Source organism: Agelaius tricolor, unplaced genomic scaffold (genome assembly GCF_023055355.1).
Source record: "Agelaius tricolor isolate 1412-34295 unplaced genomic scaffold, bAgeTri1.0.p SCAF_11, whole genome shotgun sequence".
NCBI lineage: Eukaryota > Metazoa > Chordata > Aves > Passeriformes > Icteridae > Agelaius > Agelaius tricolor.
In genome coordinates, this window is record NW_027269271.1 from 26,995,404 (window position 1) to 27,018,632 (window position 23,229).

Consider the following 23,229-nt stretch of genomic DNA (forward strand, 5'->3'; position numbering starts at 1 on the left):
GGTAAACAATAATTAATTATAACAAAACACATACTAAAAAATTGGGAACAATGAAACACATTCCCTTCTGCCCAAGCTGGTTCCATTAATTTGCTATTTAAGATCCACACAGACACTTGTGACCAGTTTAGCACAATCATAAACAACCCAAGACCAGCCTCTTGAACAACTCCTTACAAATGGCTTCTCAGCTGAGTTACATGGCAGAAAATGACAGTGATTTGATACTTACTGCCTGGGCTGTTTTTATTGCCACAAATCTATGATTTCCCTCCTTTCCACACACGTATCCAAACGCTCGGTGGTCTGTGATATCCTTTGCAATGTAGGAAATTTCATGAACTGCGTGGTGATGCTGGAGTAGCTAAAAAAAACCAAACAACAGTAGAGAATATTCATCAGAATGTTTGATTAAAAAGCAGCATTACTCTCCTTCCCCACTTTATCTGGATCCCAACACATTCTGATATGAAAACCAATTAATATCTTAACTCTTTAAGCCTCTTTTTTCCTCAAAATCTAAATTTGACTTGCTTTTGTAGATTGGCTAAAAGCTTCCACTGATGATTTTTCTAAGTATCTTTAAGTGAAATATAATTAAATAAAAAATGTATTACCTAGCTACGACCTGCACAGCATCCCAGGCACAGAATCAGTATTTCTTGGTACAAAAATAAGCAGGGGCTGCAGAAACCTGTAGCTTCACAAAGGGTGACTCCCAGGCCAGGCTGATCTGCAGAGCTCCAGCTGAGATCTCCAATATCTCTAGGAATCAGTACCAGACCTGCCTTATCTCCACAAAAATCAGCAACAGCCAGTGCAAGAGACTTCACTTCAAGGAGTAATGCAGCTCCAAACACTTATTTTCCTCAGGAAATGAATGTAAATGTAATTTTTCAACTGGAAATCAATGCTGAATGCTAAAGTCCACATTTTACTTATAATCCCACTTTGGTGAATTGTAATAATAAAAAGACTTAATTTTAACTGTGTGAGCAAAACTCTGTCCAGAGTCAGGACATGAATCTGAAGCTCTTAGAAGCATCTCTTGTAGTGCCAGAATCTTTCACACTTTGCACTAAACAGCATTTTATTATCAAAGTAGTAGAGAAGTATTTCCACTTCCTTGTAAAGCTTATCTAAAACAATCTATTAGTTTCAATTTCTACCTTCTGATATATTGACCTACTCTTGTATCATCTAGGGATAATGCTATTTCTGAGAGCAGGCAAAGCCTCACTGAGAATTCTTTGGAGGTCCAGATTCCTGCTGGCTTTGAGAAAAAGCACATCTTGAAAACCAGCATGGCATCCAGGCAATCTCTAAACAAGCAGTTATTTTTGGAGTTTAAAAAAGAGAAAGTTAAAGCTTTAAAAAGCAGGAGGAGGGAGGATGCCTGTGCGCGGCAGGGAAAAGGCTGAGGGTGCGCGACGGGGCTGCTGCAGGGCAGGGAGTGGGATCTGAAAGGAGGGGCAGCCTGCAGGAGATGGATGGCTCCATATAAAACAAAAGACTGGACATGTTTCATTTTCATTTCACAGTAAATGGCTCTTAATGTCCCCGTATCAAGATTGCTTGCTCGTGGCAGAGTTAAGTGTTGCCAGTGACTGCAGGCAGAACAGGGCTCAGCTGAAGGTGCACTTCAGACTCTCCTGACATGTTGAGCGTTTAAAATTAATGATGGGATCTTACTTAGATAATACAGGGATATTGATTTATTAGGTTTTTTTGAAAACCAAGTTACATGCTATCTGTTAGGATGAAATGAAATGTTCCCATCTCTCTATTCTGCATATGACAGGGAACGTTATCTCTGGCTCCTATTAAATCAAAGTTCTCTGACATCGCTTTATTGATTGCCAGGCAGCGTTTTGCACTGAAATTAAACTGTGATCAGATGCCTTCCTCATGGAATTAAATCTGAAGATTGTTCTACCATGGAAGAGTATCACCCACAAGGTAAGAGAGAAGATGGAGATGCTCCAATTTATTTGGGAATCCACATTCACTGTTCAAAAATCATTATGTTTCCAGTGGTTATGATATTTTACACACCATATCAATAGAAATAGAAATTAAGTAAAGGTGACTGCAATTATCCTTTTCTGTATTTTACTGGATGGAGTGTTTAGGGAGAGCTTTTCACTTGTCTGAGGGACACTGAGTTACAACACACATGTGAAACGCAATGGTGCACACACACATCTGCACTCAAATGTAGATATAAACACCCCTGTGTTTTCACAGCCCTCAGTTCACCTCATGTGTCCTTTCTACATATTCCAATGATCCATTCTAAGCACTGAGTGTCTGACTTTTTGCTCCTGCCCAGCAGAAATGGGGCTCCTGTTGCAGTCAGGAGAGATTCACCACCGTAAAATGCAAGATCAGAATCCTGTTACTAGTGGCCACAAGCACATAAAATAATTATTTCTCAACTCAGGGGTGTTTCTGACACTCCTGTATGCCAATACTCATGGACTCCATCAAACATTATTTGAAGTTTTTACCCTGTGCTGAGAGCTGCTACAAACCATTTACCAATCCTTAAGTGAGGTACCAAATTGTTTTGGAGCACTGCAGCACGACAGAACAAATTATAGAGAAGACTTAATTTGTATTATGGTTCAACACAGTCAATTACATATTGCAGAGATTAGAAAGTAATTTAACATTTAAGTTTCAGTTGTTAACAAAATCCACAGCCTCCAAATGATTTTAGGTCTCCTGTGACTTTAGTCACTGTTGCAAATGTTGGAGATTTTAAATGGAAGCACAGATAAAGTCTCAAACTGGGTAACAAGACATTCTTGTGATGCATGAGTTCTTTTCCTTAGGCTAAACATAACGGCATTGTTATATTTTATTCATATACTAAGAAGTTTTTGCCTGGTGTTAAACTGAAAAGTCCAAAATACCCATCTGCACCAAGCCTGCTGCCTTTCCTCTTCCCCTGAAGTTTACTCTGGTCTCTCCCACCAGCCATTGTTTCCTCTCCTTTTCTCCATTCCACCCCCTGCCTCTCCTCTTCCCCCAGGTCGCTCCCTGTACATCACACTGAATTGATTTAGCTGCCTCTGAGATCTGTAGCATTTCTAATTTCCCTCAGGCTGCTTGGCACCTATCATAAATTTTTTCACCCCTTATCCTCATCTTGCCCCTTTATTTCCATGCTGTAGCCTCCAGTGCCACTAAATCAATTAAGTCAATCAATTAAGTACTCGGAGGGTCCAGCAATCATGTCAAAAATGTGAGTTAGATGGCATGAGAAAGTCACTGCTTTACTATCGCTATTTCTCTTTTAATGAGGTTGTCTATTTAGTGGAGCCTGGGGCACAGTGTTAAGAGCCACAACAACAACAACAACAAAATATCCTGCAAGCTGCAAATCCTCCTGGAAAAGCTGCCCCACCACAAGCAGGGGGTTTGTTCCACACAGTATGACATCCACCAGGACAGGTCTCACAGGGACTGGGGTTGCACAGCCTCTCACCTGGAGCAAGCTGAGCCTGGTTTCAGAGAGCTGGGATCAGCTGGGAGCTCCACTACGGATGCTGGGATGTGGGATACACAAGGACCAAGCCTATTCCTGCCTATTCACACTGGAATAAGCAATAAAACATTCTGCCTGTGTAAACTCCCTGAGCATCTCAGTTACCCACCAAACTGCAGAGTCCTTCATGGATTCATGATAAAATAACTTTGTGGGCCATAGTTCCAGCCGTGCTGCAAGTTCCCTGTATTCCAACTGGGACTGCCCAGCAGCACATAAGGAAACCAGGCCCTTTCTATTTAGGAAGACTGTGGAAAAAAAATCACAGAAATAGAAGCCAACAGGGAAAATGAATGGTAAAGCCTTACACCAAGAAGCTCAGCAAGCCCCGAGTGTGGCAGGACATTGACCATTACTTACTGCAACACATCCAGGGAAAACAGTGAGTTGCAGAAGATGTGAGTGGCTCTGAGGTGAATTTTACCTCCCTGCTTCAAGAAAACACTGGGTGGCACAGAGGGTTCTCCTCACTGCATCCAGGAGGCTGCTGTGCTCCTCAACAGGGCTCAACATGCAGCACTTGCTCCAATGCTCCTCATGACCATTTTCTTACAATTCCTGTTTGTTTCAGCTGATATTTGAAGGGATCATGGGGGACAACAACACACCACAAGCATTTCCTTAATTGCTGTGTTTGTGCTGCAGTGCTTCTCTGCTGCTCCCTTAAAATGCACTTAGCAGAGGTGGAGTGCAGCTGCTCATTGCTATCATAAACATCCCACAGTCCTGGGGGTGCCCATGGCAGCAGGGCTGGAATGAGGTGATCTCTGAGGCCCCTTCCAACCCAAACCATTCCATGGCATGAAACACCTGAATTCTCTACTGCAGATTAAAATCTAGTTTTGTAACTTCTGAAAGTTTTAAGAGATGGACAGCAGTCCCTTTATGTAGACAGGTAAAAAAACACCACCTAAACTCCCAAAACCTCTTCCTGACATAGATTTTTTTTTTCCCCTGGTACCCATTAAGGTGCATGGATATCTCTCAAACAGTTGTGAACCCTTTCACTTCCTCTCCCTCTAGAGAAAAGTGCATTTCAGTGGGACTGTGTATACACACAATTTGGAGGAAAAGTCAACAGTCTCAAATGTCAGAGTGAAATGAAAACCACATCAATAAATTGCATTTGCATCACAAACTTTCTCGTGTTCTTTCCTGGAACTTGGTATTTGGATGGCAGATGGGGTGGCAAGACATCAGCCTCATGAGATAAGGCAGGGGATGAGCAGATGGGGAAATGAAACAACCACTGCAAAAATTCTCAGTTTCATGTGAAATAGCAGAGAGGAGACAGCTCAGTGTTATTTCTGAGCTACAGCTGCCAACAACTTCAAATTCCCTGCAAATTACTACTGGACACAGCACAGGGTGACTGAGAAACATCTTATTTCCCATCTGACAGCCCTTCCCCACTGTCATGAACACTTCAGTCACTTGGCCATGGAGAGGGGACAGAACAAACAATATATGACAGATCACTGTAATCTGCCTTAAATGTGATAGTGCTTAGTGTGAGGAAACACTTGATAGCCCAAAAAAATCTGTTATATAAACATTTACTGCAACATGTGGAAAATTTTATCAGGTTTGATCTAGGAAAGGAAGAGAGCTGTAGAGTTTAGGCTTAGCAAATTATCACAATACTGAATTCCTACAAGAAGAGCAAGGAGTTTTGAAACAAAACACCATTGCAATTCAGCTTTCAAAAAGAAATGTCATGTATGAAAACCTGAAAAGCAAAACCCACTGGAAACCTCTTGCAGTTATGGAGATTTCAGTATTGGGAGGCATTTCCCAGCACTGGCCAAGATGATCAGTCCTGGTCACAAAAGAGCATAAACTGAAAAAAACCCATGGAGTGGGGGCTGAACCCTTCCCTCTGAAGGAGACTGAACATGAACAGTGCAGTCCTGAATCTGTTTGAGCCAGAGCCACTCATGGAATGTAGGCTGAACAACAGATTATGGACTTTCCTTCTGCAAAAATACCCCACCCCAAGAATAGGAGCAGAAAAGGAAAACGTAACCTCCAGAGTGTTCCCCAAGCCTGAAGGGCCCTCTCAGATGGCAGCCTGTAGGGATGGCTCCACAATGAGAAGAAAATAAATCTGTCTAATCCCCATGCTTCCTCCACACACACTGATTTTGCAGACAATAACCTGAGGAAAGACTTTTCCAAGTGGCAGCTACTAAAAGGCATCTCGTTGCACAAGCTCTGCAATAAAAACACTTGGCACAAAAAGCTCACTTTGAGATTATATGCAGATCAAAGCTTGGTCTGTGTAGCACAAAGGGGCACATGAAATATGATGCTGATAAAGGGAAGAATCAAAACAGATTTAGCCCCAGCTCTTGCAGACTCAGTCCCTCCAGGGGGGCAGCCGTCTGGCTGTGACACAGCACAGCACCCAGAGAAGTGTAAATTTAATTTCCTTTTAATAACAATAACAAACTCGTAAGAGCTATTCTCTTCCTGCAGCCGAGGAGACTGAAGCAAGAAAACCCAGATGATGTGACTTGCTGAGCTTAGCAGCTGAGTCAGGAGGGAGAGAGTCAGTGAGCAAGATCCTGTGTGAGGATAAGAACCTGCTCAAGTCCAGGGCTACACTAAGCTCTGCCTGTACACTCTATCCTAAATAAAGGCAAGTACTTCCCAGGAGCACCCCAGGTAAGAGCCTGTTTGGTTGCACTCAGGAAAAAAGAGCTTAAAAGGTTACTTGGGCCAAAAAAAATCCAAATTAATCCTCACCATTCCCTTTGCTTGATGAAAAAAGCATCCTGCTGCTGCCTTTATCTCATCTGGGGAGCCAGAGTGGGAAATTCCAAAGAGAGCAGGGGCGAGTGCCCTTGTGGGTGCCTCTGTGACAGACACACCCAGTGATGCTCTCAGCTGGTGTGGCCCTGTCCCCAACCCCAGAGTCAATTAAGGCAGCAGGACATGGCTCTGCCAGCACAGCAGCCTAATTGTGATGAATGGATCTCTGATATTGAGCTGGCTGGGTGCTCCGAGAACCTAATTTGTGAAAAGAGAACAGCACTAAGGTAATAAACTTCTGTCCAGCTCTCATAATTTGTAATAATGTCTGACAAAGACCAGATATGAATTTAGTTATTGGTCATGGTCTTCAGAAGCAAATGCTAAGTTGCTCATGCAGAAGATCCATTTATTAGATATATGAATTTGGAAAGGGGCAAAACAAAACTGGAACACACATATGGCCAATTTCCCATCTTCACTTCAAAGGCTTTTCAATTTTTTATTGTATCAGGAGTGAAAGTAGCTAAAACCCAAAACCCTTGTCCAATTACTATGAAGCCCAAATTATCTTTTAAATATGTACTTGCAAATTTTGTTCCAGGACAAAGAAAATCCTAAAGGGCAAGGAAGCATTTTCAGAGAGCTTTGGAAAGACAGATGTGCTACGTTGAAACTGAGATGCTGGGCTTCCCATGAGTCTTGTACCATTTCCTTATTGTACTGCATCTGACACAGCCATTGCTCTATCAGGATGGTTAAAGCACAAGATTTGCACAGCAAAACCAAGAAGCAGCAGACCTCATCCTTGATATTGAAGTCCATGGTCCCATCAGCTCAGCAGTGCAACATGCCCCAAATTCCAACAGCAAGGAGCACCTAGAGGCTGCAGGGCATTGTTTGATGCTGCCATCTCACTGTTTCAGTGTGCTGTACAAGGAACAGCCCTTGCCTGTGAGTCGTTGTTACAATCTTTGGGATGGCAGCTGCTGGTGGCCACTGTGGGATTCCCAGGGCTCTAACACATCTGAGTGTATTCCCCCTGAGCTCCCACCTCACCACCCTCTGACCAAAATGGTCCGTGGATCAAAACAGCCATAAATATCCCAGTGTTGCCCTCTACTCTCAAGCCAAAGCTTCCATACAGCTCAAGTGCAGCACCTTTGACCACGCCTTGTATTTTTTCCTGATAGACTCTGTGAGACTCATTGATTAAATCCTGAATTTGAGGGAGCACAATATTCTGTAATGAGACAGTTTGCTCCATATTTTTACTGTGTTCATCTTTAGAGCTTGTGAATGTCCTTTGAGAAGCCCTTACTTTTTACAAGATTCTTTTGTTCCTTTACACCAATATTCCTCACCCTCCTGAAATGCTTTTGATTTACATGAACAGCACAAGCAATTCTCTCATACAACTCCTGGGAGATTTGAAAGTAATTTTTTTGGCTTTAGCTGTCTCAGATCTTAACTGCTTCAGATTCAGCAAGCATTACCAGCCACCCTCTTCTTGTAGCCTGTGATTTGAAAAACTCCTCAGTGAGAGGCAGCCACTGATTCTCTTGATTTCTCATGCAACCCCTATAAAGCAGAGCTTGAAAAGATCACAAAAACCATACTCAAATTTAAGTTGCACTGGGTAGTCATCAAACAGAAACTTCCTTGGACCATAAATCCACTTGCACAATGTAAGAAACTTTACTGGAAAAGGGGAAAAAGGACAAGAGGGATTTATTTTATTTTTATCTATCTATCTCCCAGATACTCTCCCTAATTTAGTAAGACTTTAAAGGGAGCTGAGAGAAAGCACAGGTACAGGGAAGAATGAGAGCAGAAAAGGATTCTATGAATTCACAAGCAGTGTACAAGCAGTATGTTATGTTCATGAGCCAGTTGAAAATGATGCAAAACAGTTGAGGATTTCACATGACACCATCTTGGTATCGTTCAAATACAGAAGTGATTTCACAAGCAGAAATTAACCAAGGTACAGAAGCAAGAAGGCAATGATAGACTGCTTTCAGTGGCTGGTGATGGACCTGGGGCACCTGTATGTCACCAAAGATGACCCTGTAGTGATGAGCTTTACTATCCAGAAACAGCATCATGAACAACCAATCCTGGCCATAAAGACCAAATAATTTTGTTTTCCATTTTCCTACAGAAAAAAAGAGAGGAAACCTTTTCCTCTGAGTTACAATTGCACGTATAAGCAAGCTTCAGACAATCCCATAAATGGGATCATTCATCAATAAATCCTTCATTTGTTCAGGTCCCACAGCAGACACTTCTCCTCGGATATAAACCATCCATAGCAACATGACAAGTGTGTCTGCAGCACTTGAGCCCTAAGATAAGAATAAAATAAAATGTAAAAAGCAAACCTCAAAGAGATTCTAAAGCAGAATAAAGAACTTGCAGGTGATTTTTTGCTCTATTTTCTTTTTCTTTTGCCCTTGCATTATCTCAAGGTAGGAATTCCTGAAGCTGCCCTTGGCAGGGGCTTGGCACATCGTGTTCCAGGAGTTCTATATTTTAACTCAGGCAGTGGACACTGTCTTTAAGCTCTGCCCTGACACCTTCCAACAGCAATCCCTACAGCTCCCACTTGCACATTGTAATGCCCAGAGTTGTTTCTTCCCTGCTCATTTTCATGTAAAGCAGGATGAATGTTTGGTTTTAGTCTGCTGCTGCTAATTGAAATCTCCAAAAGCAAACTTTGATTAACTCTCCACACTCAGATCTGACCACACAGCTGAGAGCACAGATCAACTCTGTTGTCTTTTCTCTCTCCCTGCCTTGCTTTCCTGTCCTGGCCACGGGTGTCACACACAGGATCTGCCTTTCAGAAAAGCTCCTTGGCAGTGCTGCCCTCACCTTTTACTGAAATGCAGGCAGCAAAGCCTCTCACAGCTGGGGTTGCTGCCTTGTTTCCTACTTATTCCTTTCACTCTCGCCCCTCTGCAGCTCCTGCACACATCTTGTCTTCTCTTCTCCCCATCAAAGCTGAACTTACTCATTTCTGCACTCCCAGCACTGCTCAGCACTGAGCCCTGTGCATGCACAGGTTATGCTCACGCATGCCTTGCACTTTAAAATACTCCCAAATTCCTGCGTCACTCACAGGAAAGCATTTGGATAATTAAAGACCACAGAAGGCTGCACATAAAACCTTTTACAAACCAACTCAGCCTTTTTAAAAGCAAGGACATAATCAAAAAATTGGATTTGAATCTGTATTTTGACTACTTAAAAAGCAAAAAAAAAAAAAAAAAGTACTTTGAGCTATGCAGAGCCAGGGCTGGGAGCCATATGCAGTATTTTTAGATACCCAGATTTCTTATTTGCTTTAAATGTCAGGGCACTCCAACTAATTAGTGTTCTGCCTCACCTATTCACAGTGCTGCCTTTAAAGCCAGCAGGAATGCTGCTGCCTGTTTCACTGGGAGTACCACGATGTGGAATGAGGATGGGAACCACAAAGGATTAGGAAGTACTAACAGCAGAGAGAGGTAGGATGCTACAATTTAAGGACACAAGAGGCACTGCTGTAATTCCACAGTTGCCACCACGTGCTGGGAGCACCTCGGGAGATGCTGCCCCAGCCCCTGGGCTGCCCTGACACAGGGGCTGCCACATGCTGAGCACACACAGCACCCACCAGAAAGGTCAGCAGCACAGGGATCTCATTTGGGAAGGCAACTTTTACGAGCAGCTGTTCTTGTACTAAGCAAAGATCTACTGGTAGGTGAAATTTATGGCTTGCTCAACTGGAAGAGAGGGATGAAAGCAGGTATTTGTGTTTGGCATCCAGTGGCAGTGGCCTTTCCTCTTCTCCTTCCATAGGGACCCTATTACATAAACTAAGAGGGATAAAAAAGGTGTTTATTCATCCCCAAGGACTATCAGAGTGAACAATGCTCTTGCTGACTTCCCTGTGTTCCTGAAGGCAGAACATCACCCAATGACTTTACTTCAGTAAGTATCTATCACAATCACCCTGCAAACTCCATCTACATTTAAAAGCAATCCTCTCCTGTAGTTTCCCCCTCTAATTATCCTTGACAGTGAAGGACACCTGCCCCCCTTCCATCTGCCCCCAGGACAGGAGAGCCCACGAGGCAGCACGGGAATTCAGGAGCAGTGACAGTGCTATTGCTCCTACCAGGGCAAACACAAAACTGCAGAGCAGCCCACCAGATAAAAATGCTCTGAATAGGAGGGAAAATCACCAGCACTCCTGGGGTGTAATGCTTCCCAGCTATCTCCAGGAAAAAAAAAGAGTGGATTTCAAAGGGGGATGTAACTTTCTGTTCTGGCACCTGCTGGATGTCCCCCACTGCTCTCCAGGGAGGTTTCAGAGCATCTCAGCTGCCTGTGCTATTATTATGTCAGCACTTCTCCTGCTAAATCCTTTCCCAAGCAGTCTGAAATCCTGCCATTGTAATTCCAGGTGTGCTGAAAATGGGCCTGAAATTTTCTTCTACTGTGTGATGCATTAACCTGGCTGAAAACCACCAGGACTTGCACGCAACTCTGTATTTTGGGTGCTCTTCTTATAAGACTAAATTGCAGCTGGAGAAAAAGCAATGTGGCTCTGCTGGAGATTCATTTATCTGGATCACAAAAGGGTAGTGAATACAGGGGAAAAAAAAATCCCAACATAACTGTATACTTGGAGTTTTCTGCCATGGGACAATAGGGGAGAGCTGTGCAGCTCCACGATATAACGGGATCCAGAACAACAAATACACTGACTTTCAACAACTTAGCAAAATCCAGCCCAAATTTTGGTTAAGCATACCAAACATGAAATTAGTAAAAACTAGAAGTATTGGCATAGGAATTTTTATTACAACAGTTCTATAGACAGAATATCCACCCCCATACGCAATGGAAGCCAAATGGTAATTGGGAATACATTACTATTCCTAATATTTACTGTTTGGAAGTGTTATTTATCACTGTTATAACTATATAACAGTGAGATTCTCCATACCATAAAGCAGAATGCATGTAAGCAGCATTTCCCTTTCTTAACTCAGTCCTGGGATGCTGGGATTAAACATCAGGAGGCCAAATGAGACTATCACTAAACTCATGAAATCTCATTTTCTGCCTTTTTGAAAGCAATCAACTTTTTACCCTTTTCACACTGAAAAAAATACAGCTACAACAAAATTGCACAAATTATTTCAGTTTAGATAATGTGTCTGCAATAGCTTTATTTTATCTTCATGCCCATTAGGGTCAGAACTCTCACAAGGCAGTTTCTGCATATCCTGACAACAAGCAGGCTGCACTCAGCTCTAGATCAGAGCTTTTCCCTTTGCCAGGTGGAAGAAGTGAAATTTCAGCCCTCAAATCAAGCCTCTTGGTTCCCAAGACTTCACAATACGCACAACCACACCCACACTTTGCCTTTTGGGTTCTTTTGTTCCACAGTAGCAACACTGCCATGACACCTAAGGCTTTTAAAACTCTCATCCAGCAAACTGAGCATCTAAAGAAGAGAAATCCAGAAGCTTGTAGCTATTAAAAATCCCTGTGGAGCACTGTGAACATTCCAAACTGCCCAGGGCCCAGTTTGGAAGGCCAATAATGAATGAATTACAATAGTCAATAAGGGATGTAATTAAGGAAGTAGGTTCTTCTGACATTTACATTTTGCTAGCTGCCACATGTCCATGAAATGTGTTATTGTTTCCCTTCTGAAGTACCAGGGTCTATAAATACCTTTTAAGAATCATATACAGATTTTTAAGTCCTCTCCTCTGCCATATTCTAATTAGACACATTTATTGCATGTAGAACAGTAAATGCCATGTTTTACTGGTCATATTTACAAGCAGAAAGATGGAAAGTGTCAAGGAGCAGGGCATGACTCCCAGTCAGCTCAGAGGGATCTTCTGCAGGCAGAAGCTGTGGACAATGCACAAAGAAAGGCCCCAAATGTCACCATTTTCAACTCTACATGCAAAATTTGAGTTTGTTGTTTTACAGTTATTGCTCTTTATTGTTAGTATGCAATATTTTTTATACTGCAGCCCTTACAAGTCCTCAGCATGGTCCATGACCAAACCTCTCTTACAAAAGAAGTTCCTATAAATAGACAATACTGATTAAAAAATAAAGAAAGAAAGGATTAAAAGGTAATTCCAGCAAGTTTAAATTGTTTATATTTATACAATTTAAATAATATATATCTATATTTAAATTGCACCCTTTGAGAGCTAAAGGCCAGATGCCCCTTGGGACTCTCTGGGATGCAGGAATGCAGTAGCTCCTCAGCATCATCATCAGATTTAAAACAAGTTTCTAGCATGGGAGTATTTTAAAGAAAAAATAAGGGGGTACAGCATGAATATGTGCAAAGAATTCCTCTAAAAGATGATGGGTAGGACAGAAAGGGATCTGGGAGTCATTTATTAAGAAAACAATAAATGAATGGTGAAAGTTGGTACTATAGATTGACTCCTCAGAAGCTGATGAAGAATAAAGGTAGCCATGAAGAGGCTGGAAAAAAAACAATTCAGCGATGGGGTGATAAAAGAGAGAAGGCAGATCCAGCCCAGGAATGCAAAGGGAAGTGTGACATGATCAAAAGAATAAGCTGAGGCAGCAATCCTGGCAGTCACAATGGATTTCAAAAATAAAAGTCAAATTTGTCAAGGACAAAGAAAGGGATAACAATTGAGACATGAGATGAAGAGAGGCAGGACTGGGTTTTGAGTCTCAGTGTGAGAGCAAATGCTGTATTTCAGAGCAGGTGAGAAGAATTCTGCAAGATCTGCAGGTACCCTGGGTGTGGCAATGCAAACACATCACCAGCCAAACAGGCTGCTGAATGTACAGGGCTGAATAAGAGATGATGCTGATATTTTGCTCAACTCTCTGGAAAGGAGGTCAGAGAGAGACCCCTGGGAGTCAGGATTAGATGGCCTGGTTTAGCCTCACTGAGCCTGAGCTGTTGGCTGAACATGCAAGGAGAGGGCTGGAGAGACACATCAAGATTGGAGAGGAAGACAAAGCTGGCATCACTGGGTTCCACACAATAACCAAATTTATGTTTGCAAATGAAAACAACTCTGGCAAAAAGCACAGCAGGGAGAAAAAAAAAAAAGAGATCAAGGACAGAGAGCACACAGGAAATCTCAGATGAAAACTGCAGGAGAGGATCTAGGAAAACAGGTAAAACCCAGAGACCAGAGTCATGGAGATCAGCTGAGAGGACTCGTGTGGGATCAGCTGCTGGGGTAAGATGCTCACAGAGGGGCTGCACCTGAGATCAGCCACAGAGAGGAACTTTGGGAAGTTTCAGAGACATGAAGGGGACAAAACCCACCTTGGGAGCTGCTCCAGCATCCCCCTGGTCAATCCCACCCTGTGGCAAACACAAAACTCAGCGAACTCCTCGCCCCATCTCTCCTGCTCGCTGCGGAGCGAGGAGAGAGCAGGAGAAATTAATTCCTTCTTTTATTTCTATTTTTAAAGCCTCAGAGACGCTCAGTGAAAGAGACTCTGACAGTTTGACATTTCATCTGCTCCAGCACATGTGCTTCAAGGAATAACTGCAGATCCCATGACTGTACCTCGATTTCTGGTCAGGGATGCCAGAACCAACAGATTTCCAGCAAAGTCAAGAAGTACCTTTGGTACATTTTAAACGAGGCCTCTTCTGCCAACAGTGAGAATTTTAATCTTGCTAAAATTCTCTTTCAGCCAAGTTTAGCTGTCCTGTTAGCAATCTATCAGCATAATTAACACCATCACTCACATTGCATAGGGAAGAGCAGCAAATCCAGGGGTTATCAGCACAAACCTGATAAAGCCTCAGAATATGCTGGGAAATGCTTTTATAGAAACAACTTGAGAAATCTGCACTGGAAGGTCGAGAGAGCTTAGAAGTTCAGGAAGATGGGCAAGATGCTGGCATCCAAAATATTGGCTGGAACACTTCAGAGCCATGACATGATCTCAGTCAAACAGAACACTCTGAGGACAACAAGATTATAACCTCCCACCACGTGCATTATTTATTTGGATGTCATTAAGATTTAAAGCAGAAGCACCATCACCAGTTCTGTGGACACAAATTATTTTTTTTATAGAATGCTACAGGTAAGAGGGCACTGAGTAACACCACTTCAGGCAGGTAAACCCTCAAAGATAATAAAATAACATCAAATCCTTAGCAAAGATAATGGAGGTTGGAGGAGCTGACAGATAACAAGAATAGATAGTCCAAATGAAATAAATGTATTTATACACATGGTTTTCCTTCCTGGATTTCACACTGCCAGCCTGAAGAAAATGGCTACAGATCAAATTCATGAAATATGAGTAACACACTGCAATACTTCTGTGCAATAAATACCAAAACCCCACCAGAGTATTCTTAGCAATGTTACAATCCCACAGACTGGGCCCAAGAGCTTTATTTCAACAAGGACAGGGGCCAACATCTCTGAAAGAGAATAGGCAATGCAAATGAAAGTCACTTTCAGGGTGCTACAAAATAGGTAAAAATTGGTGAGATGACTGTCATCTTCATCAACTGGGTTACAATCCATCTGTTTAGGGTATTTCCCATAAATAAGCAAGATACTGACACTGATTTCCCCTGCTTTTTGGCCATGGAGGAATCCAGATAAATAATTCATCTATACAATACCTCATAGAGAGCTATATTTTACAGCATCCTCTAGCAATCTGCACATCCATGCAATTACAAAAATTTACTTTAACAGGAAAAATTTGTTGCTTAGAGCCAAATAGTAATTTCTTGCTTTTATCTCATTTCTTTTTCACAGTTTAGGGGCTTGCCATTGAAGTCAACAGCATTTTGCAATTAGAGACAACAAGAGTTTAAAACCACACCTCTCTGCATGGAGGTGGAAGGAAATCTTTTCCCAAGCATTTCAGAGGATTTAATTATTAGTTTCAAATACATTTTTGGAAAGGAACCTGCAAGTAAACAGAGATTTATGACCACATAAATAAACAATGAGACAATTACAGGCTCTTTACAGAGCCCAGATTAGTCACCCAGGTCTAATGAAGCATCACTGAGCTATCACAGGGAGATGGCCTGATGTGTGTGATTAACAGAACAACACTCAGGAACAGCTAAACAACAATGCTGGGCCTCCACAAAATCTGCACTTCCTTCCTTATGCACAGTCATGGCATTTGTTGCTTTCTTAGCAAATCGCCAATCACTACATCCCACCCCAAAAGGGAGAATATTAAATAACACAATGCAATTATTTGTATTTTTGCCATCTGAAGATCATGCTTTTGAAAATATAAAAAAGCTTCCATAAAATAAATTAAGAATATATTGCAGTATTGAGGTCTAACCAAGATGGATGTGACAGAACAAATGGTAAAAAAAATTATTTTCATGTAATATGCAGCAAGGAAATCTCTCAAGTGGCATTGGATAGAGAAAGTCTTGTGTTCAGCAATAATTATGGTAGAGTTTTTTTTACAGTAAAAACTAAAAGAAAATGTATATCCCTCAGGTAAGGCATATATTTAGCAAACATAATCTGGAGAAAGCAAATGGGATGGATGGAAAACATCTGACAGCTAAAAAAAAAAGGTGCATTTATAAGATTAATAGGGTCAAACTCGATGTGTAATGACAATTTTTGGCATACACACAACAGGAGAACATCCTGTTAGTCATATTAAATACAATTTTTTGCTATCATGTTCTAAGCACACTGACAAATACTTGGAAAGTGGAATGAAGGGACCTCTTTAGGGTAATCCCTGGCATGGAATGATGGAATATAAGAAAGGATTGTTATTATTTCTATTGCAGTACTGTAGATGAACCATATTGGACTGCATCTACAGTGCAAACTCACAGCAAAATCCTTCTTGCATTTTTCTTGGTGAGATATATTCTTTTCAAATGATATTCCACCTTCAACTCAATCTCCTTCATGGATAAATTTACTCAAAGGGCAGAATTCCTGATGGCTGGAATAATACCATTATTAAAATCAATACTTTTTGAGGAATATTATGTCTGGAACATATTAAGGAGTGCTATAAAGTAGAGGAAGAAAAAAACCTGCTTATCATTTTCAGTAGTAACCCATGCAGAGCCCTTCATCTGTAACGAATTACGGAGCAATTCCCCTAAATCATCTGTATGAAGTCAGCTATGACACTGCCAATTTAAAAAAAAAAATTTGCTAGTTTTGAGCTACAAATTGATTTTTTATTGTGATAAATTAAAATCCAATGGCAGCCTACAAGACACTCAACATGAAGAAGCCCACTTTTTTTTTTTTTAATATTTTTATTCTTTTCTATCACATTGGGCTGAAGCTGGGGCAGACGTGACAGCAATAGACAATGGTAGAAGTTAAGAAAGGACACTCTAGAGAGGTAAATAATCTTTCCAAAATACCCTTTTGGGAATTCCAAAATCATGGAAATGCAACCAAGGGAAAAAGCACTGTAGGGGACAGGGAGGGTTGTTAAAGGAGGAGAAAGCAAATACAAGATTATCCAGACTCTTCCCTGCTGCATAAAAGCCAACACCAAACTCCAAACTTCATAAACTCTGAAGTTTAACATGGAAAATGGAAGATCAGTGTGAGTGAAATATAATCTTTTTCCAGCTCTTTACAGCTTCTTCCCATCCAAAAACCTGGGCTGAGCAACCCTAGTTCTGCCAGCTTTTGGGATTTTCCAGCAGGAATGGGAATGAGATGACAACTGCAGGCTGGCAAAGCAGAGACAGGCTGGATGAGAAAGACAAAGAATTAATGGGACAAGGGTGTGAAACTCTGGGACAAGGAGAGACCCAAGCTGGGAAAAAAGCCCAAGGGATGGTGGCTGTGAAGACCTGGCAGAGGATTCCGGGCACCCCTGCTCCAAACCCTTGGCATGGGAGGAAGCACGACTCTCCTGCTTTGACAACAACGTGTAAAAGCTGCTGTGGAAAGCTCCCCACATGGCTCTGCCACAGCCCTGCTGCAAGAAGGACAACTCAATAGTCCTGTCCATCACTCGGGCTGCTCAGGGGCAGACATCTGCAAGGTGGATTTAAGGGTTTCATTCTAAGCCTCAGTGGGTGAGTGACAGGTTTACTATAGGGATGATATAGTTATGTCAGATTTAGAGTGTGGGATGTCAGAGCTATGAAATGAAGGAGACTGTTCCCGTGTCCCCACCTCGCTTTCTGCAGACAGGAGAGGGTGCAGGATGCTGCAGGAGAGGCAGCTGGAATAAAGCACACCTTTGTTTCTAAAACAAGTCCTCTTTTCCCTCTTTATTCTAGGCAAAAAAATTCCAGTGTTTGAGAAACATTCAGAGACAAGTGCAAAAGGAATAGACTTTCTCTTTCTTCTTTTTTATTTCCCCAATAAAAGGCTTTAATCTCAGGAAAACAACTGTGGTTGGGGTGCAATTTGCACTGACAGCCCTAATTCTGACATTACCTATTTTCTGTAACCCCAGCAATGCCCTCTGAAGCACAGCTTTTGCATGGATACTTTACACAACACATCCCAAATGAGCTTTTCATTACTAACTACTCGTATTATGTATCAGTGAGCTCAATGACATTGATTTTCTAATAATATAAATTAACTGGCAAAGATAATTTCATCTATCATCGGTAGGGTTTTATTTCTGGCACTGTGTTAAATAGTTAATCTTCCAAAAGATTAAATCAAGACCTTTTTAAAATTCAAGGCAGAGCTTAAACTGCTGTAAAAATCTACTTAATTATGATTAAAACAGTTTGTGTGTTGTTGCTTTATATCCAAGTAGTGTAATGTTTTGCTTAGGTTTCTTCTTTTAGAGCAATTTAAAAAAAAATCAAACATGGTATTGCTGTGGCAGAAACTGTAAGGCATGAAAGTCTCTGCAACTTCCTCCACCAGATACTACTGGGGAAGTTGCTGCTTCACAGAGACAACCTCATAATTTTCCAGTATCTCTTACCTCTCATTCCATACAAAATGTAATTTTTCTACCACTGACAATACAGAAGCTACACTCTGCAAGCGATGCAAGGGATTGATAACCCTTTATCAAATTTCCGAGATGCTTCATGTGTGTTTGCACCAGTGAGATTGCACTGCCCAGCAAGGAAATGCTTCTAAAGGAGCCAGGGAAAGATTCAGCTCTGCCCCAGCACACAATCAACTTTACTTACCCCTGTCTTTTCATCAAAGATTTTGATTCCCCCAAAGGAAACTGTTAAGAAGACTTTTTGTTTATGTTCTCCTTTCGATCGAGCCGCAGCAACAATTCCCTGTGCAAACAAAGAGCAGTTTTAGTTGGTTTCCTGACTCTCCCAGGTGCCACTGATTTACTTGTGGACAATTCACCCCTTTTCTAGGAAAACTTAAAGGTTTTCCAGGAACAGCCCCCTCCTTGCTTCTGGCTTTCTCCTTTTTTTCAAGGTACCACATCTCTTTATGCTACCCAGAGAGCATTTCAAATGTGCTCCCACTTCCAACCTCTGCACTAGCTAATCCTCCATGAAATTTGTTTTCATGGAAGCTGAAGGTCATTTCTAGCACACTTTTCCTAGCTATAAGCTCTTCTATTTATTTATTTTTTAAATAGGAAAAAAAAAAACCAGCAAGCAGCAGAGGACAGAAAATGTCAATGAATTTAACTTACTTTGCACTCATCTAGTACAAGCAAATTGAGGTTTCTCTAGAAGAAAACTATTCTAAAAATCAAACTACACCTGTGCTGTGACAAACTCCTATTGAGGGTAATTTTTTTTCAGGATCTCAGATCTTTACTTTGTAAGAGAACTTGCTGATACCATCTCATGCATTATTCTCCCACAGCAGAATGACAACAGTAACTTCTGTTTCCACCTTCCCAGGAGCCTGCCCTGACCAGTAACACTGAACTGAGATCAAATATAACCAGTTGTACTCGTAAATGAAATGAAAATATTTAGACTTTACCTGGTTCTCTGCAATTCCAATGTTTCAAGAACAATTAACTTAAGTTTTAATATGTTCATTGGTGCCATTACAAGGATCTGATGTTGAAAGCCATCCCAAGACTTTATGGGTGGCCTCAAAATTCATGTTAGGGGACACTGGGTTTCCAGAACCCATGAATTAATGCTCTGCCCTCAAAAATGAATTTCTAACACTCCCTTCCTGTAACAGTTTTAGTCATTTCCCAGTACTGTTTAGACCAATCTCGCCACCTGCAAACAGGTATTAGGCACCTGGGAGATGTGGAAATATTAATCCATGGAGGAGAGAGACAAAAAGGTTTGTGCAACAGAACAGTGACAACTCTCCCCACAGTGCCAGGAGCTATGAAATGATGAGAAACACCCAGCACACATTTAAATCAAGCAGGAATATTGTGGCTGATGTGACACACCAACAGAGCAACTTTTGGAGCGGATTAATTTTTGCCTGCCATAAAAGTGATTTGGGTGTAAGATTGGAGTGTAAATTATCTGCCAGATCTTGCTTTTAGGTTGTTGAACCACAAGCTGAGTGTCACCCCATGCTGTTTCCCTAATGAGTAACTCATTCCTCCTGGATGGACTGCAACCCTGTGGGCTGGTAGAGCACCAGACATCATTTAGTGGTTTCTCCTCCTGAAAAACCAGCAATGGAAAATCCGTAAGCTCTCTAGCACGGGGATAAGGCTGGGAGCAAAACAAAAGGGAAATAAAAGGGAAAAAGCAGCAGAGGGTTTGCTGCTAGACCTGGTTTGTAACCCTGCAATACAGAGAGGAGATGGGAAGTGAACAGCCAACAGTGCACTCAGGAAAACACAACCTCTCCTTTCTTCCTTCCCAGTGACTCAAGCTCTTCCACAAGTCCCAGGGTGAGGGACAGAATGGTTCCTACAGGAACTCCCATTCTCTGAGAGAGACTGGGCCATAGAGGGATGTCTGTCAGCTCCAGAGAGCCACCTGTAACACCACTGGTATTTCAGACTGTCTACACTCCAATCTTACACCCAAATACGCCTTTGCCACAGCTTCATCTCATCCCCAAAACTCCAGGGACTCCTCTTTACATTCTCATGCCCCATCCTCTCAGTGCACTGCCTGATTTTGCAACACATCAGCCCTTCCATTGCTGGTGCAAGGCATTCTCCTCCCAGGAGGACACCAGCTCCCCCCAAATCTGGCTGCCTACACCCGTCACTCACAGGAGGTAAGAGCCAGAGGCAGTGCTGTAGTTGATTAGAAATGTCATAGAAAACGCTCTGATATCCCATTTTCCTCCACAGTCATTTACGTCCCCTTTTGCATAATAAAATTATTCAATTTGCAGTGTGTTGTTTGTAATTTGTGGACAAATTGCAGTGGTGTCAATCACGGAGTAACTACAGAATTCAGAGATAATGTATTAAAATTAAACCAGGATAAGCAATACCAGGCAGGAGTTCATGCAAAATTGACTGATTTCAATACATAATTAACCAGACTAAGGCTCAGTGTCATGAAAGGAGAATGAGTGGAAGTTCAAGCTGAATTTGACTGTAACATTGAAAAGTTTCACTGCACCTTGAGCTTCATCATGGAGTCCTGGCATAACTTGTCCCCTCGGGCAGCAGAAACCTCATCGATCCCGATCAGCTTGGCCTTGTAGCGGACACCATCACCTTTGAACCTCTTTATCAAAGTGGCTTCGCTGCGATCCTGACCTGCAAACACAACATGGACATGAGGATGATAGTGGAGCCCTGGAAAATGTTAAAAATAGTCTTTGAAAATATGGGGCTTTGTGTTTTCTCAGATCACTGCACCTGTGTAAGCAGTATGATAAAAGATATAATTGTTAGAGGTGGTGATTGTTTAGTAATTAAATATAATTATTATATAACCATAAGAAGAATCGTGAGAAACTATGTTGGAAATTTAAAGGGGGCTATGTTTAGCTGAAATCTGTGTATACAATAGAACAATATAAGTTTAATAATTAACATGAAAGTTATGTAATGATAGAGTATAAAACACGTTCACCTCGAGTGTATGGTCGGAATCAGATTTGGGTGGAAATCACCCCGATTCCAAGAGCTCTTAAATAAAAAGCACAGCATATAATCACTTATGTGATTATATATTTTTGAACACTAACAAGGATACCCACAGCAGGGCAAAGAGGAACAAGTGAAGGAACACAACCAAGTGGCAAAACAGGTCTAACTCCAAATATTTCAGTGGAATTAGAAGGAGATGCTCACTCGATTAAACCTTTTGGCCCCGCTACCCCAAAGGAATTCTCAGTGGAACTGCTGCCATACAAAATCTCCAGAACACAAATTCGGTTTTTACAGAAGTAAGAGATAAACTTGAACCACAGCTCATGGATCTGAAAGTCTCAAGCTGCATCAAGGGAAATGTAGGTCGGATATTAGGAAGAAAGTTTTTCACTGAAAGGGTGATGAAGTTCTGGAATGGCTGCCCAGGGAGGTGGTGGAGTCACCATCCCTGGATGTGTTAAAAAAAGCCAGGATGTGACACTGCAGGGTTTAGTTGTGTTAGGGCGTGGGTTGGACTTAATGATCTTTAAGGTCTCTTCCAACCTTGTTATTCTGTGAATTCTGTGAAAACTTGTGATCTGTACAAGTAGTTTTAATCCCAATACAAAGGAGAATTCTACGTTTTGCAGACAAAACACTAACAGAAACATGCCACTATTTCCTTACAAAATGACTCATCTAAGCAATATTTACACTATTAACACTTGAAAGGTGGAAAACCAAATACCAAATTGTATTGTTTGTCTGTAGAATACTGTTGCCTTAGAACTTCTGTTTCTGTTCTTTTTGCACATAAACATGCACAGAAATAACTGACAAAGGCTGCTCTCGCAGGCTCACCCTGAGAAGCTTAAAAAAAGACAAAAAATATGTTTCTTAATAAAAATGCTTGGGTTTTAGTTCTCTTTTTTTTCTGCTATTTTATTTTCACTACAAGAGTAGTAGTAGTAGTAGTAGTATTTAAACTATTAAACTATTTTTATCTCAACACACAAGTTCTCTCAGTTTTACCCTTCCAATTCTCTTCCCCCCATCTAGGGGGGAGTGAGTGCCTGCATGGTGCTTTGCTGTCAGCTGAGGTTAAACCATGACACCAACATACCTAAATTACCTGAACCACATGACTATGACACCACGACAACCCACAAAACAGACATCTCTGTCAGGAAAACTTTCCCCCCTTCCCTGAGGATCTGCAGAACAGTTTTTACTGTGTCTCAGCTGGAAGAAAAATGTTAGTTAGGGAATCAGTCTTCCTAAAATTGATTAAACATATATTTTGCAGCTGCCTGTGGAATTTTTTGCTAGGATCTCAAAAAAACCCAGGAGTGAGCTGTAAATAACTGCAACCAAACAAACAACAGCCAAAGCACAAAGAAGCAGGCAGAACGGTGAGATATTACACAATTTTCAGTTTCTTGGACCCAACAGATTTCTCAAAAGAAACCTTCCCTAAACACAGACAGACATTGCTAAAATTTACAATATTTCCACCTAAGGGCTCTGGTCAGATTCTTCCAGCTGATGTAAAAGAATGAACCAGAAACCAGAGTCTGATATAAAGGAGTCGCAGGTCAGGAACTAGTCTTAGTCTGCACTTGAGAATTCTGGCACAAACTTTCTCCAGAGCTCATTCCTATTTAAATGTCAGATTTAAGCACTAAAAAAATAGTATCATCAATATAATAAATTTTATTAGCATATGAAGATTAATATAATCTGATACTGTACAGCTGTTTACTGATAAGAAGAAGTACAGAAGCTTTGGGGAAAAATTATATTTTGTTTTGCATTTCTATTAAAAGCACCTTCATTAGCAGTCAACACTTCGGCCAACTTTGCTAATTTACACACTTATCAAGCTGATCAACCAGTTAGGTTCTAAACTATGGAATTAAGCCTTTACA

General features: G+C 41.4%; 1 protein-coding gene across 14 annotated transcripts in view; it reads right to left on the reverse strand.

Moving 5' to 3' along the window:
* The window catches only part of DAB1 (DAB adaptor protein 1), a 413,672-nt gene that overhangs the window by 35,077 nt on the left and 355,366 nt on the right, over window positions 1-23,229 (reverse strand). For all 14 annotated transcript variants that reach the window (XR_011680667.1, XR_011680668.1, XM_071436827.1 and 11 more), the window contains 3 exons: window positions 20,844-20,983; window positions 18,495-18,593; window positions 233-364 (listed from right to left, as the gene is read on the reverse strand). Coding sequence is in view for 12 of the 14 variants with exons in the window: in XM_071436827.1 (XP_071292928.1) it covers window positions 233-364; window positions 18,495-18,593; window positions 20,844-20,983 (371 nt within the window). In the remaining 2 variants the exon portion in view is untranslated. The remainder of the gene's footprint in view (window positions 1-232; window positions 365-18,494; window positions 18,594-20,843; window positions 20,984-23,229) is intronic.